This window comes from Tachyglossus aculeatus, chromosome 2 (assembly GCF_015852505.1).
Source record: "Tachyglossus aculeatus isolate mTacAcu1 chromosome 2, mTacAcu1.pri, whole genome shotgun sequence".
Lineage (NCBI taxonomy): Eukaryota > Metazoa > Chordata > Mammalia > Monotremata > Tachyglossidae > Tachyglossus > Tachyglossus aculeatus.
In genome coordinates, this window is record NC_052067.1 from 22,807,449 (window position 1) to 22,821,761 (window position 14,313).

Genomic DNA, 14,313 nt, shown 5'->3' on the forward strand with positions numbered 1-14,313 from the left:
GATACTACAGAAACATTGGCAGAGGAATGTGAGAACATGGTAAATAGAAGAGACATACATTCAAACCTCCTTCCCAGATGGCTGACATTCAAGCAACCCTGATTACAGAGAGACTATTAAGTCATTTGAGTGTCACATGCTGGGATACCCAGCCTGAGTTTTGAAAATGTGCAGAGACACATTTTCCCAGGGAGCAGTGAGGAAAAGCCAGAGGGAGGGTCTGTTCCAGTCTAGAGCCACTTAGGTTTCTCAAATGTCGATGACCAACTCAACCCAATACATATGTGAAATAAATCTTGTCAGTAATATTTTGTGACTTAAAACTTTGGTGTCAAACAGGATAGGCTTGGTAGTCAGAGGACCTGGGTTCCACTTCTGGCTCTGCCATTTGCCTACTATGTGACTTTTGGAAATCACAACTTTTCGGTGCTTCTCATCTGTAAAATGGGAATTCAACACTTGTTCTTCCTTCCCCTAAGACTGTGTCTCACATGATTACGTTTTATTGACCCCAGTGCTTACTAAGTAAGCACACAGTACTTAAATTACTGCAATTATTATTACAGCTACTTATAACAAATAAAAGGCCGGTAGGGCGGTCCCCTGACATTTTAGAGTGGGTCTGAATTTATCTTAGAATAACATTACTTTCAGACAGGAAGTGATTAAGGCCGGTTTTCAGCAAAATTAAAAGGCACAGGTAATCTCAAAAGTCAAAAACATTTCTCATTCTCAGACTGCCCATTTTGGCCTGGAGGTGTGAACTGACAACCCATAATCTGCTAGCAAACTATTTAAATTCCAGCAAATCATCTCCAAATATGTTAGCCCAACCAGTAGATTTAATACCTTCCCAAAATCAATTAGGCTTGGCAGTTGTTTTTATTGACAACTATTTGGTTAAATGCAGTATTGTAGTGTGGGAAAGAGAAATGCAGGGGTGAGAAAGAGCACTGCAGGTGTGAGCCACCAAGTAGACCAGACTCCGTTTTGGCACCTCTGATGTTTGCTGCTCATAGCTCTGGCACCTCTGGGCCATTTCAGTTATCAAGGTAAAAACTAAATCTCTATTTTAAATTTACAAACCTCTCACATACATACAGTATATAAGTGTTACTCATACTAGTTGGCTGCTCTTTGAAATAAGCTTATGACCAAATACGTGTGGTGCTATTATTATCTGGTAACAATGAGAGCACTGCTGTACGTTCATAGTCACGAAAAATTTAAATTGTAAAATTATATCAATAAGTTGCATTTATTGAGCACTTACTGTGGGGCACTGCACTATACAAACACTTGGGGAGAGTACAATACAAAAGAGTTGGCAGACACTCTCCCTTCCCTCAAGGAGTTTACATTCTAGAGGGGGGGAAAGATATTAAAATAAATTTCAGATAGGGGAAACAACAGAGTGTAAGATCGTATACTTTACTATTGTGGGCTAGGGTAACGAAGTGCTTAAAGGGTATAGGCCCAGGTGCAGAGACGATGTTGAAGGGAGGGCAGAGAGAAAGGGGAAATGAGTCAGAGAAGACTTCCTGGAGTAGATATGATTATAACAGGGCTTTTTTGAAAATGGTATTTATTATGCATTTACTACGTGCTAGACACGATACCAAGCACTGGAGTAGATACATGCTAATCAGGTTGGATACAGTCCATGTCCCACATGAGGGTCACAGTATTAATTCCCATTGGACAGATGAGGTAACTGAGGCCCAGAGAAGCTAAGTGACTTGCTCAGGGTCACACCGCAGACAAGTAGGGGGAAATGGGAGACAAGGGGCAGAGCCGGAAATAGAACCCAGGTCCTTTTGATTCCCAGGTCCCGGTTCTATCCATTAGGCAACACTGCTTCTCAGACTTTGAGGATGGGAAGTGTGGTGGCCTTTCAGGTATGAAGGAGGGAGGGTGAGAGCTCCAAGTCAGAAGGAGGACATGAGCAAGGGGCCAAAGGCAAGACAGACAAGACTGAGCTACTGTGGCGTTAGACGGGCAAAGTGTGCAGGCTGAAGTGTACTAGGAAATTAGTGAGGTTAGGTTAGACAGGGAGAATTTATTGAGTGCCTTTAAAGCCTCGGGTAAGGAGTTTCCGTTTGATGAGGAGATGGACGGCCAACCATTACTTTTTTTAAAAAGAAAAATGATCCAGGCAGGAAAGTGAATTATGAAATATACAGTAGCTTTGGCCACAGCACTGCTTTCATTACACATTAAGCACTTTGGTAGCAACAGATTCCAACTGCTTTCTTGGAACAAGCAGATCATTCATTGTCAAAGAAAAAGTGTCGATAAAAAGCAATTATGCTTTGAAATAAAGTACTCCCTTGCAGCCCTGAGCATCTAACAAGGTTTTCTGGGTAAATGGCTGGGGGTTTTGGGTGCCTCTGCTCCTCTCCCCTTCTCCAGCACACTTTCTCTCGCTCTTCCTCTGTTCCCTCCTCCCACCACCCTTTTAGGCAGAGAGCAAATATTACTGGTAGTGATCATGATGGTGAGTGCCAAGTTTGGGCAACTATAGTGCTACATACTATAGTGTATAGTGAGGGGAATTACAGAGAGGAATACGACATGGTCTAATTTGCTACGTAAGTTAAAACAGATCTAGAACTTTCCCAACGGTTGAATGTTCAACCAGCACAATCGCTTGAAGGGAGAACAACAGGGAGATTTAACTTTCTCTTCTGGGGCAGTAAGGTTTATAACTAAATGCTACTGTTGGTTGGTCATTGGCCTGCAAATCAACCTTTCATTACTCTCATCCCTTTCCCTCATCTTTCCTAATCCCCTGTCATTGCCCTATGCACCAGCCGAAAACCAAAAATAAATGAGTAAGACCATCCTCCCAATCCTTGTTTCCTCTGCTAAATCTGAAAAGGCAGTTCATTCACCTCTCATGGAGTCTTTCAGAAGCATTTTAAATGGAAATGGCAAGAGAAATCATTGTGAATTACATCTTTCTTGGTTTAGAGTGAGACTACAGCCAGCTCCATACTGTCGTTACTTCCTGAAGTGGCACCAGCCTGGGTGCAGGCCCTGTTCTGGGGCCGGGCTAGGCTTGGGGCCCAGCGAGACACCACTGTCCAGGACTCTGTACACCGCCTGCCTCAAATGATCTGGCCTTGGCCCAAGATTTATGCTACTGCTGTTTGCCTCAATTGGACCTGGGCAGAAGCGGTCTCCAGAAATGGCAGCAGTGATTCTCTGGGAGCTGGAGAAGCAGCTGCTTCAGAAGCAGCGTGGCGTAGTGGTTAGAGCACAGACCTAGGCGTCAGATGGACTTGGGTTCCAATCCCGGCCCTGCTCCTTGTCTGCTGTGTGACCTACGGCAAGTCACTTTACTTCTCTATGCCACAGTTACTTCATCTGTAAAATGGGGATTAAGACTTTGAGCCCCATGTGGGACATGGACTGTGTCCAACCTGATTAGCTCCTATCTACCCCATTGCTTAATACAGTGACTGGCACATTGTAAGTGCTTAACAAATGGCACTTAAAAAAAAAAAAGCCATTTTAGTCTCCTCAGCTGGTGTCAGTTCAACAGCGACAGCACAGGCAGGTTTAGTTTTTCAATCATATTTATTTAGCACTTACTCTGTGCCGTGCATGTACTGAGTGCTTGGGAGAGTACAATGCAACAATATAACTGACATATTCCCAGGCTTTCAAGCCAAGAGTGTCGGCCAGAAGAGGATCACAGGTAGCCATGGTCAATTGGCCCCAGTTCTTTTACTTCATGACACAGTGGATACAGCATGGCCCTGGGAGTCGGAAGGTCATGGGTTCTAATCCTATCTGCTATGTAATCTTGGGCAAGTCACTTTACTTTTCTGGGCCTCAGTTACCTCATTTGTGAAATGGGGACTAAGACTGGTGAGCTCTACATCCTTGTATCCACCCCAGCGCTTGGTACAGTTCCTGGCACATAATAAGAGCTTAACAAATACCATTATTATTATTATTATCATTACTTTTATTACTTCTGGCTAACTCGAGGGAGGGGAGGGGGGTTTCTTCAACTACTGCCTGTTCCCCACCTTCCAGCCTCAGTCCTGAGTGGTACGCCTCCACTTCCTCCCTCCCCCTGCAATCTACTCTCTCTGGGCCCCGCGGTCTCTTTATGGTGTACTGGAACAGGGAGGAGCCCCAGCCCAGGTGACCAGCAGCGACAACACACCCAGGCAGTTTTTGCTGATTCTCAGTTCTCCCTAGGTCTCCCCAACTGGACTTATCCTTGGAAGAGAAGTAGCATGATCAGGTTGGAAGAAAGTGTAAGATCAGATAGTTGGCCTTCTGCATGAAGATGATGCTGCCGACTGGGAGACCAGATTTATGAATGTCTGAGAGAGAATCTCCTACATCCTTTGTCCATGAAGACACAATAGGGTGGCCTTTTTGGCCCCTTGCTATCTAGAGTAGGTATCTCGGGTGTCAGCAGTTAAGAGGGGAAGCGGGAGGTCCTGTTGTCAGCATTGTTTTTGCAGAAGTGGGGGAAGGACTTCAAAGGCCTGACCTCCGCAATTTTCTGATTGAAAAACCAACCGGTCAGCTAAGCCTCCACTGAAGAAAACCTTTCTGAAATAAGCAGCATCCATCAGCCACCCTTCAGGAGACCACCTAATAAAAATGATAAAATTAATAGTGTTGGTTAAGTGCTTCCTTTGTGTCAAGTACTGTGCTAAACACTGTTAGATATGAGATAATCAGGTTGGACACAGTCCCTGTCCCAAATGGAGCTCATCACAGCCTAAGAGGGACGGAGAACATGTATTGATTCTACAGGTGAGAATACCAAAGCACAGAGAAGTTAACTGAATTGCCCAAGGTCACAGCGCAAACAAGTGGCGGGGCTGGGATTAAAACCCAGGTCCTCTGACTCCAAAGCCTGAGCTCTTTCCACCGCTTCCACATATGCACTCTGGCCCAGTGCTATGATTTTGCTCCAAGTGACACTATACTTCCCGGGCAATTCATTTTCACCATTACACGGTGGTCCTAGTCAGAGGAGAAACAAGGAAGTGACACTGGCAGATACTGAGGGAGCAGAGTAGAAAAAGTTAAAAACCTAAACTTCTCCATACCAACCAGGAATCTTTCAATTCTATTGCTTCCCACTACTTATAATTTATTTCAGTGTCTCTCTCCCCTTCTGGACTGTAAGCTCCTTGAAGGCAGGAATTAGGTCTACTAGTGCTATTGTACCCTACTGTTCCACACTGAGAATCAAGAGATTCTAACCCTGGTGCTGTCACTGACTTGACATTGGGAAAGCTACCTAATCTCTCTGGGCTTCGGTTTTCACATTGGTAAAATCAACAACACCTGCTCCTTCCAAGTTTATGAGGAGAATATGAACAAAGTGGAGAAGCTGTGTAGCCTAGTGGAAAGAGCATGGGCCTGGGAATCACGGGACCTGGATTCTAATCCCAGATCTGCCTGCTGTGAGAGCTTGGGAAAATCACTTAAATTCTCTGTGCTTGAGTCTCCTCGTCTGTAACACGGGGATTAAATATCTGTTCTCCCTCCTGTCCCATATGGGACAGGGACTATGTCCAAACTGATTATTTTCTACCTGCCCCGGTGCTTGGCCCTTAGTAACTGCTTAAATACCACAGTTAGGTGTGAAAGTGCTTCAGATACTTAGGGAGGTGCTTTTCATTATGGGAAATATTAATATTCTGACTTCTGTCATTCCTCAAAATATTCCAAGATGATATCTTATCTCCCCACCCCTCTATTAAGAAGAATTTAAACGATCCAGTCTACAAATGCCAACCTGTTTGGTAGCACTTGCAGACTAAATCCTGATTTACCCTCTTTAGAAATTTGGCTAGTCAGGGAGTGATAAATGGAAGATTAATCCTGCTGACGCACTTTTGATTAAAAGCTCTTAACACAGCTGGGAAGGAACACGTTTGCTGAACAGGAATCATACAAAATACACTCTGGCAGCCACTTAGACATGGCTCTCTCGCTCACAGTTTAAGCCCCTGAGCCACTTCAAATAAAATCTAAACTGGAAAGGACCTTTCACAGCTTTAATTCTTCTTCAGAGAAGCTTTTTAAAAAAACAGTTGCAGAAGATCAGTAAATTAAAAAAGATCAGCTAGAAGATACAAAAAATCCAAGGAATCCATTCCTGCCCTAATCTCTTTCAATTCTTCCCAAAATCTAACTTCTTTTGAGACCTTCCTTGATTAATTCACAGCACCTCAGATTAAGAAGACTAATACCCATCCTTGGCACATGGGTATTTTGATCCTATCCCCAGTACTCTTGTACTAGTTATTTGCTTAATTTATATAAATATAACTCATATTCCTCTGCCCATTCAACTGTTTGGCGATTTCATCTTGATGTGCTTGTACCCCTTCCTCTTTAATGCTCATTCTTCCTCCAGCTTTCAATATCTGTAAGCAGTTTTTGTCTTTCTCCCATTAGATTGCAGGCTCTTTGATGACAAGGCACTTGTGTTGTGCTACTGTTTCACTTTCCCAAGTGCGCAGTTCAGTGCCTAGCACTCATTAAGTGCTCCATAAATGCCACTAATGAAAATGATTTGTTTCTGTGCCCCAGAGCTTAATTTAGTGTTCTGGACTCCCATGTAAAAAGGAAAGGAAAAGATCTTTTAGAGTCTTCTGAGAAAATCCACGGATCAGCTGGCAGATGATAATTTCCAGAGGCCATTTTAGGAATCTGGGCTGATGGCAGACTTTTGAGATTTCTGTTTTAGCAGCAATTGAAAGTTCAACTACCACCGAAATATTCTTTCAGTAAGTACTCCCTTTACACAAAACCCTCACCTAAACATTAATATTGCCTTTGATCTGTGTATTACAGAATCAATACTTACACCGAGGATACAAATCCATTAGACGCAGGATTTCGGCAACTAGAGAAGACTTGTCTCTCTGCCTACTCTTCTTCCCAACTGAAATTCCCTCTCCTTCGCATTTGGTGGAACACAACTCTCCCTATCTTCAAAGCCCTACCGAAGTGCCACCTCCTCCAGGAAGCTTTCCCCAATTACATTTTTCTTCCTCCCAGAACATACCCCCTCAGTACCACCTCAGCACTTCTGCACCACCTTAGCATTTTCGCTCTCACAACATTTGGTTGCATGTTTCTATCACACTTCATATACTCGATTTGAGCACTTCTTCCCATTTGTAAATTGAGTTGTGTCTCCCTCTTAGATTGTAAGCTCCTTGGGGGAAGGGATCATGCCTTCTATTGTACTCTCCCAAATGCTAGAAAAATAGGTGCTCAATAAATACTACCGATCAATTTTTCTTAAGAGCTGTTTACCTGCAATATTCCCCCTGCCCCACCAACCTAAAGAATTCTGCTTCTCAAGTTTACTGATAAACATTTTTAAGCTGAGCCCAGTCCAACACAATGTGCAGTTTAATTGCTGAAATCTGATCTCGTGGTCCCAGCCTAGTTGAATGGACAACTATGTGACACTTGGAAGACACTCTGCACTTCCATGTGTTGTCATCATTACCGTCCTCAACCCTCGTTCACGTAGCGCAGGCAGCATCAGGACAATCTGGCCATGGATCTCAAGGCAGGATTTTAATTTGGGGTCCCTCCTGGGATCAAGAAAATCACAGCAGGTGAGGACGAGGAGCCCTGAAGTCCCACAGTCACCTGGGCCCCTTAGCCCTAAGACATGCACGCTGCTGGCTATCTGTGCTCCCAATGTGCAGGCCCCACATCCTAATTCCGGGCGTCCAGAAAATGCCTGCATTTTCATGGGCAAAATTACTGGTGCTAAGGCAAATTCTTAAATTTCTTAGTGGTCACGTTGTTTGCTTTGTCCTAGAATCCAGGAGACAGAAGCATGGTTCTCCCAACTGCCAAGATCCCTTGTCTGGCAGACAGGTTGGCACTCCAGCCTGGGCCAGGATGGATGGGGCATGGTGACTAATTGAACAGTACAGAGATGAAAGTTGATAATAGTGCAGTAGCCATGTCAAGGAACTGCAAGGACTATACCGATTCGAACTGTACTCTCCCAAGCACTTAGTACATTGCTCTGTATACATTATGCACTCAAAACCCATTGATGGATTGATTGGTTGGGACTCTGCAATTGACTTCAAAAGGCTGCAGGAAATTCAGACTTGCTACTGGGATGAGGGAAGTGGTGTTGCTGAGGAAGGAGGAGGAGGAAGAGTGGAAGGCCTGGGTTTTCCAGTGGAAGCCCCAAGATCCCTGCTGAGCCAAAGTAAACTCCCAAAGTTGGGCCCAGGTTGACTTGGCCCCCTGACAATTCTCTGTCCGGATTGTGCCCTGGAGTTGGACCGGGCCTCTTACAGAAATAACCACCATGGTTGGGCTGAAAAACTGATCTCTGGAGGGAGGGGAGCCAGGGAAGCCCTGGAGTACCCCATGAGGAGATTAGCTAAAATATCATGTGGGGGAAGGGGAGTGGAGGAGAAACACCCTCCCCCCCACAACAAAGCTGACTTCCCCAAAGTGTATGGACATTCCTACAAGTCTCACACGGACTTTACTTCTGCAGGAGCCAGTAGCAGGCACTGCCATAAATCTAAAAACATAGGCAACCTTGCCGCTCCTCGCAGAGATGGGGAAGTCTGTAGCTAGCAAGGAGACTGAAGAGTGGAGGGGGCGCGGAGGAGAGAGAAGAGTTAAGACATGTGGTTATGACCCTGTCCTCCCCAATGATTGTCACTGTAGACAACACCACAATTATCCCTGTCTCCCCATAAACTTGGCATTATCTCCCTTTAGACTTTAAGCTTGTTATGGGCAGGGAATGTGTTTATCAATTTTCCCAAGCGCTTAGTACAGTGCTCAGCCCACATATGCACTCAAATACCACTGACTGATCCTCAGCTCATCTCTCTCATTCAACCTACATATTCAATCTGTCCCCAATTCCTGATAGTTCTACTTTCAAAACATCGCTAAAATCCACTCTTTCCTCTCCATCCAAACTGCTACCATGTTAATCCAAACATTGCTCACCTCCCTGCTTTCTGTCTCTCCCCACTCCAGTCCCTACTTCACTATGCTGCCTGGATCATTTTTCTACAAAACAGTTCAGTCCAGGTTTCCTCCATTCCTAGAGAACCTCCCGTGGTTGCCCATCTACCTCCGCATCACACGGAAACTCCTTACTCCTTCCTATCAACTTTAAAGCGCTCAATCATCTTGCCTCTGTCCATCTTAACTCTCTGATTCCCTTCTACAACCCAGCAAGCTCACTTTGCTTCTCTAATGCCAAGCTACTCACTGTACCTCAATCTTGACTACCTCTCCCTCTGATCTTGCCTCTGGCCTGGAAATTCCTTCCCTTTCATATCTGACAGATCACTCCCCCTCTTCAAAGCTTTATTAAAGTAACATTCCTCCAAGAGGCCTTCCCTGATTAAGTCCTCATTTCCTCTGCTCCCTCTCCCTTCTGCACTGCCCTTGCACTTGGATTTGTCCATCCACAGCACTTATGACTATCTCCTTGTGGGAAAGGAACATGTTTCCCAACTGTTCTACTGAACTCTCCCAAGAGCTTTGTACAGTGCTCTGCACCTAGTAAGTGCTCAATAAGGTGACTGATCCCATGCTGGTCGAAGGAACGTCTTCAACCCCCAGAAAGTACGAGATTCTTATACTTAGGTGTACCCATTTCAAGTGCTTGGGTGAAAGAGGGGTGAGGATTTTAAGGGTTGAGGGGGAGGAATAGGGCCTGCGAGGGGACAGGCTTTGAAGAACAAATAGATCTGAAAGCCACCATTTTGGATGCAAACTCTCAGGTCTTTTCAGAGGCCTACAAGCCCACCTCAAAAAGCCAGAGGGAAAATCACCTCCATAGAGTTGGCTCCTATGATTCCACATCATTCTGCAGGGTCAGTATGATCTCCCAGTGGCCAGGGGAACACTAATGTATGTTCACTTTGATGCAGACCCTGCCAATAACCATATGATCAGTCTCTCAATCCTTCCCTGCTTTTCCTCACTAATCCCAGCTAAAAGAAAAAAATACATTGTCCAAATTTATGTCTGCAATGCAGCAGATGGCCTCTTTGATCGCCCAGCTGTGAGTGTTATCATTATGCGCTCTGCATTTAAATGTGCTTTAAACAATTACACATCTAAAATTATCACTGTCAGGGGAAGTCATATTTAAAACCTTTCCTCATTTCCTATTTCACTTCGATTCTCAGAGGCAATCGGCCATACTGAAATCCTCCCATCTTCAACTAGGATGGCTAGACAATGGAAAACAAGAAAATAAGAAAGAAACCATGAGAACCAGGTGGAGTGCTCAAATACTCACCAAGCTTGAAACTACTTGACACTAGGGAGACCACAGGAAAAAACTGTAGCTGGAGTGTAGTGTAGAACACAGCACAGTGATCACCAGTATTATCGATAATACTGTTAATCAATCAACGGTATTTATTGACCACTTACTATGTGCAGAGCGCTGTACTAAGCTCTTGGGAGAGTACAAAACAATAGAATTAATATGCTCCCTGCTTGTAATGAGTTTACAGTCTACTGTCCCCCTCCCTACTTTCCACATTGAGACTAGGTCTCCTGAAAGCAAGTGTCTGCTTTGATCTTATATCTTTTCCCCCCTGCTTAGTTTAAGGCTTGAAGAGATTATGTGTTTAAATGCAACACTACTCCTAAAGCAAGACTTCACAAGTACCGACTACGGTCGGAAACCACAAGGAGAGAGCTTAATTTATTCAGGGTTCTCTCGAAAGTATGTTATCTCATTCTCCAAAACTACACTTCAGCTACAGATTTGCTCATAGGTCGGTAAGTGATGACAGCTACTTTCACCAAATCCTCAGGCACATTCCTAGTACATTTTTAAGGAGAACTCTGGGAAGATCAATAAATGTGTCAAAAAAACCTTACACCCTGGCAGAGAACATAAAACAACTTAAAAGCTTCTTGCCAGCATGTATTTGGGGTAAGCAGGGAGGAAACACTTCAAATTTTCAGTTCAGATATAGGCCAATAGATGACTACTTCGAAGCAAAGGTTACTTGGGAGTCCTTCATCTTTAACGCCCCTTTCCCCACCCTGGTGCTTTTGTCCTAGGCAGGATTTCTTGGCTACCGGGCCTGACTTCATTACTGTCTGCATCAGGAGTATTCTGTTTGTAAAAAGTGGCTAACAGCTTCACAAGCCAATGCTGAGCAATTAGGAATTAAGCACTCTTTATAATGCCCACGGTTGTCAACTGGTCATTACTCTAATGAAGAACTATTAAACACACATAAAAAAACCCCTACCAATAAAAACACACCAGCCAAACTTAGACAGCCGAGGTTTTAAGTGTGGACTCTCGCCAGCTCTTAATGAGTGGTTTCCTAACACAAACATAAGAAATATGGACCAGTGCTGGCCAAGGGCCCTAGTTTCTAATTACTTCAATTTAAAAATTTCCATCACTTGTGTACGTACCACCCACGCACCCACACACAAGTGCACTCATAAAATAAAAATTCAGGAAGGGACATTTTCAAGTCGGACAGGAAAGCTATAGTCTTAGTAAAAATCCCATAAGGGAAAAATGTACTCTATTGTTGGATACCGTGATTTGAATTCTGTAACAAGGAGACAGAGTCTTCGTAAGACGTGGATTATCCTTGTGTAGTTTTTCTCATCCATGAGCCAAAGCTCACGCTTGACCAACTTAATGTTCTTCGTACGCCAATAAAACAGACTGGCATTACTCTCCCTACTTTATAGTTGAGAAGGAAGATGGAGATTAGTAGAGAGGCCCCAAACAACTGCAAAAAACCAGTGGCAGGCCAGGAAATGAAACTCAGAGCTCTGATGTCATACACCTCTCCTACCAAATAATTTGTCAGAGGTCCTACCCTAAAATACTGCAACTGCATAAGCGCTTAGTACAGTGCACAAAATAAGCATTCAGTAAATATGGACTGATCTCGTCTTTCAGCCCATCTTCAAGACTTTGACTCAATAAAACTTAACTGCTGCATTTCCACGTTGACCCTTTTCTGAACAGAAGTAGAAGCGCCCGAGGTTACCTTAAGAGCACCACACAGTTCAACTGTATCTGCATCATCTACCACAGTAATTCGGAAATTTGGAGTCTGGAGGAGTTCTTTGAAGAGAAGGCCATTCTCCAGTATTTTACTTCCTGTGAAAGGGAAATAGAAATAAATGAATAATTTACTTAGCTTTTTATTTAGGCCTTGTCCACCTAAGGAAGAATGTTTCAAATAAAATGTTTTTACTTTGCTGGTTCTGCTTCTCAGAAGGGCCGGCTATTTTTGTTTTAAGACAGAGCAATGATAAACAATTGCAAATTGCTAAAATGTACCAAGGCTTGTCAACATTAAGAGTATCCCCATCCAAAATAAATTCTCCTGATGCCAAAGTCAGCAATTAAAATTAATTAAAAAGTAATGCCAAAGCATAAATTTCAGTTCTAGTAATAACAAATGTGCAGATCCGCAAGTTAACCCAGTCGCTATGGTGCTGATATCAGCAGTTAGTTTTATGAGGCTTAAGGTACTGTAATTATTTTTTAAAAAGAAATGCACACATTCTTTTTCCAGAGAAAATTAAAATGATCCTGGGATTCAGGGATCTGTCAATTAGAAATGAGGAGGTGACCAGTAAAAAGACAGACACCAAATGCACACATATTTTAAACAAAGAGAATCTTTGCTGCCATGAGGCCATTTTGAGGCGAGAGATAAAAAGTTACCAGAATGATACAAGGGAATGGACAGAGGGAAGATACATTTCTGTGGAGGATGAGGAAGGAATGCAATTTTTAATCCACCAGCCATTAAGGAGATGCCCAGATGTCCTAAAGGCATTTCTTTAATCTTCTCATTGCTACTCATGAGGCAGCGTGGCTCAGTGGAAAGAGCACGGGCTTTGGAGTCAGAGGTCGTGGGTTCAAATCCCGGCTCTGCCAATTGTCAGCTGTGTGACTTTGAGCAAGTCACTTAACTTCTCTGTGCCTCAGTTACCTCATCTGTAAAAGGGGGATGAAGACTGTGAGTCCCCTGTGGGACAACCTGATCACCTTGTAACCTCCCAGCGCTTAGAACAGTGCTTTGCACATAGTAAGCGCTTAATAAATGCCATTAAAAAAAAAAATTAACATCCCCCGGGAGCGCACAGCTCTCCCTTTAGGAATTACAGGAAACATGGGGTGGAAAGGAGACAGAGCATCCAGCTCACTGCATAGCTCCTTGACTTAATTCATTCACTCATCTGAGGCCAGATCACCAAAATTCACCCATTTAAATGGATCACCACAATTCAAGAGTTGATGAAATAGCCAAAAAAATTCTTGGGGGCTGAGAATGTTGGGGGTGGGCATCAAGTATCACCATTCCCACCTCCTCCCAGGCCAACATCCAGGTTCTCTATTTGGGATCTGGCCACCCTACCCTGGCCTAGGGCTCTTGAAAAACTGGGGTTTTGTGGAAAATAAAGACATTTTAATCTTACAGTGTTTCCAAGTAGACGCCCACCCACAGGATCGATTTCCACCTTGGAGCTTCCCTGCTGAATGAACAAGATCACTTAATCACTGCAAGTTAGTTTCCCTATCAGTACCACTTAAATGTTCCTTACCTATCTGACAGGGGGTACACGAAGCTTAATTAATGTCTTGAAGCATTTGTAGCTTCTCTAATGAAAGGTCCTACACAGAGTAAGAAGTTGTATTGCTGAAATAGCACATCCTTTTAGGTTACACATAAAAATCATTCAAATTCCTTTAGACACAAAGCCTCACAATGCAGGCAGGTAGGTAACCAGCACCTAGTATGCGACAACAAGCTCTAGACCAAACTGAAGTTCTCGGGGCAGTGTTATCCAACCTATATGTCTGCGATATCCTACCACAAACACATCCAGTTTCTTGACCGGTCCGAAAGCATCATTTACGGGTCATAATTAATACCAAATGGCAAGACAGGATCATAGTCAAAGAAATCCGGGAATGAAGTCAGTCCATTAGCACAAAAGCTTTCCTCGCCTCAATCCATCGTATTCACTGAGTGCTCACTGTGCGCGGAGCATTGTACGAAACGCTTGGAGAGCACGGTATAACAATATAACAGACACATTCCGGGCCCACAAGTGCCTATATGTAACGTTGTTGGGAGAGATATGTGATGAGAATGGATAATAATAATAATAATAATAATGGCATTTATTAAGCGCTTACTATGTGCAAAGCATTGTTCTAAGCGCAGGGGAGGTTACAAGGCAATCAGGTTGTCCCTCGGGGGACTCACAGTCTTAATCCCCATTTTACGGATGAGG

The 14,313-nt window shown here is 43.8% G+C and overlaps 1 protein-coding gene across 1 annotated transcript in view; it reads right to left on the reverse strand.

The window, feature by feature from the left end:
- GPD1L (glycerol-3-phosphate dehydrogenase 1 like) overlaps positions 1 to 14,313 on the reverse strand; it is a 56,618-nt gene that overhangs the window by 13,908 nt on the left and 28,397 nt on the right. Inside the window, exon 5 of the mRNA XM_038760991.1 lies at positions 12,048 to 12,160. Within this exon, the coding sequence (XP_038616919.1) occupies positions 12,048 to 12,160 (113 nt within the window). The remainder of the gene's footprint in view (positions 1 to 12,047; positions 12,161 to 14,313) is intronic.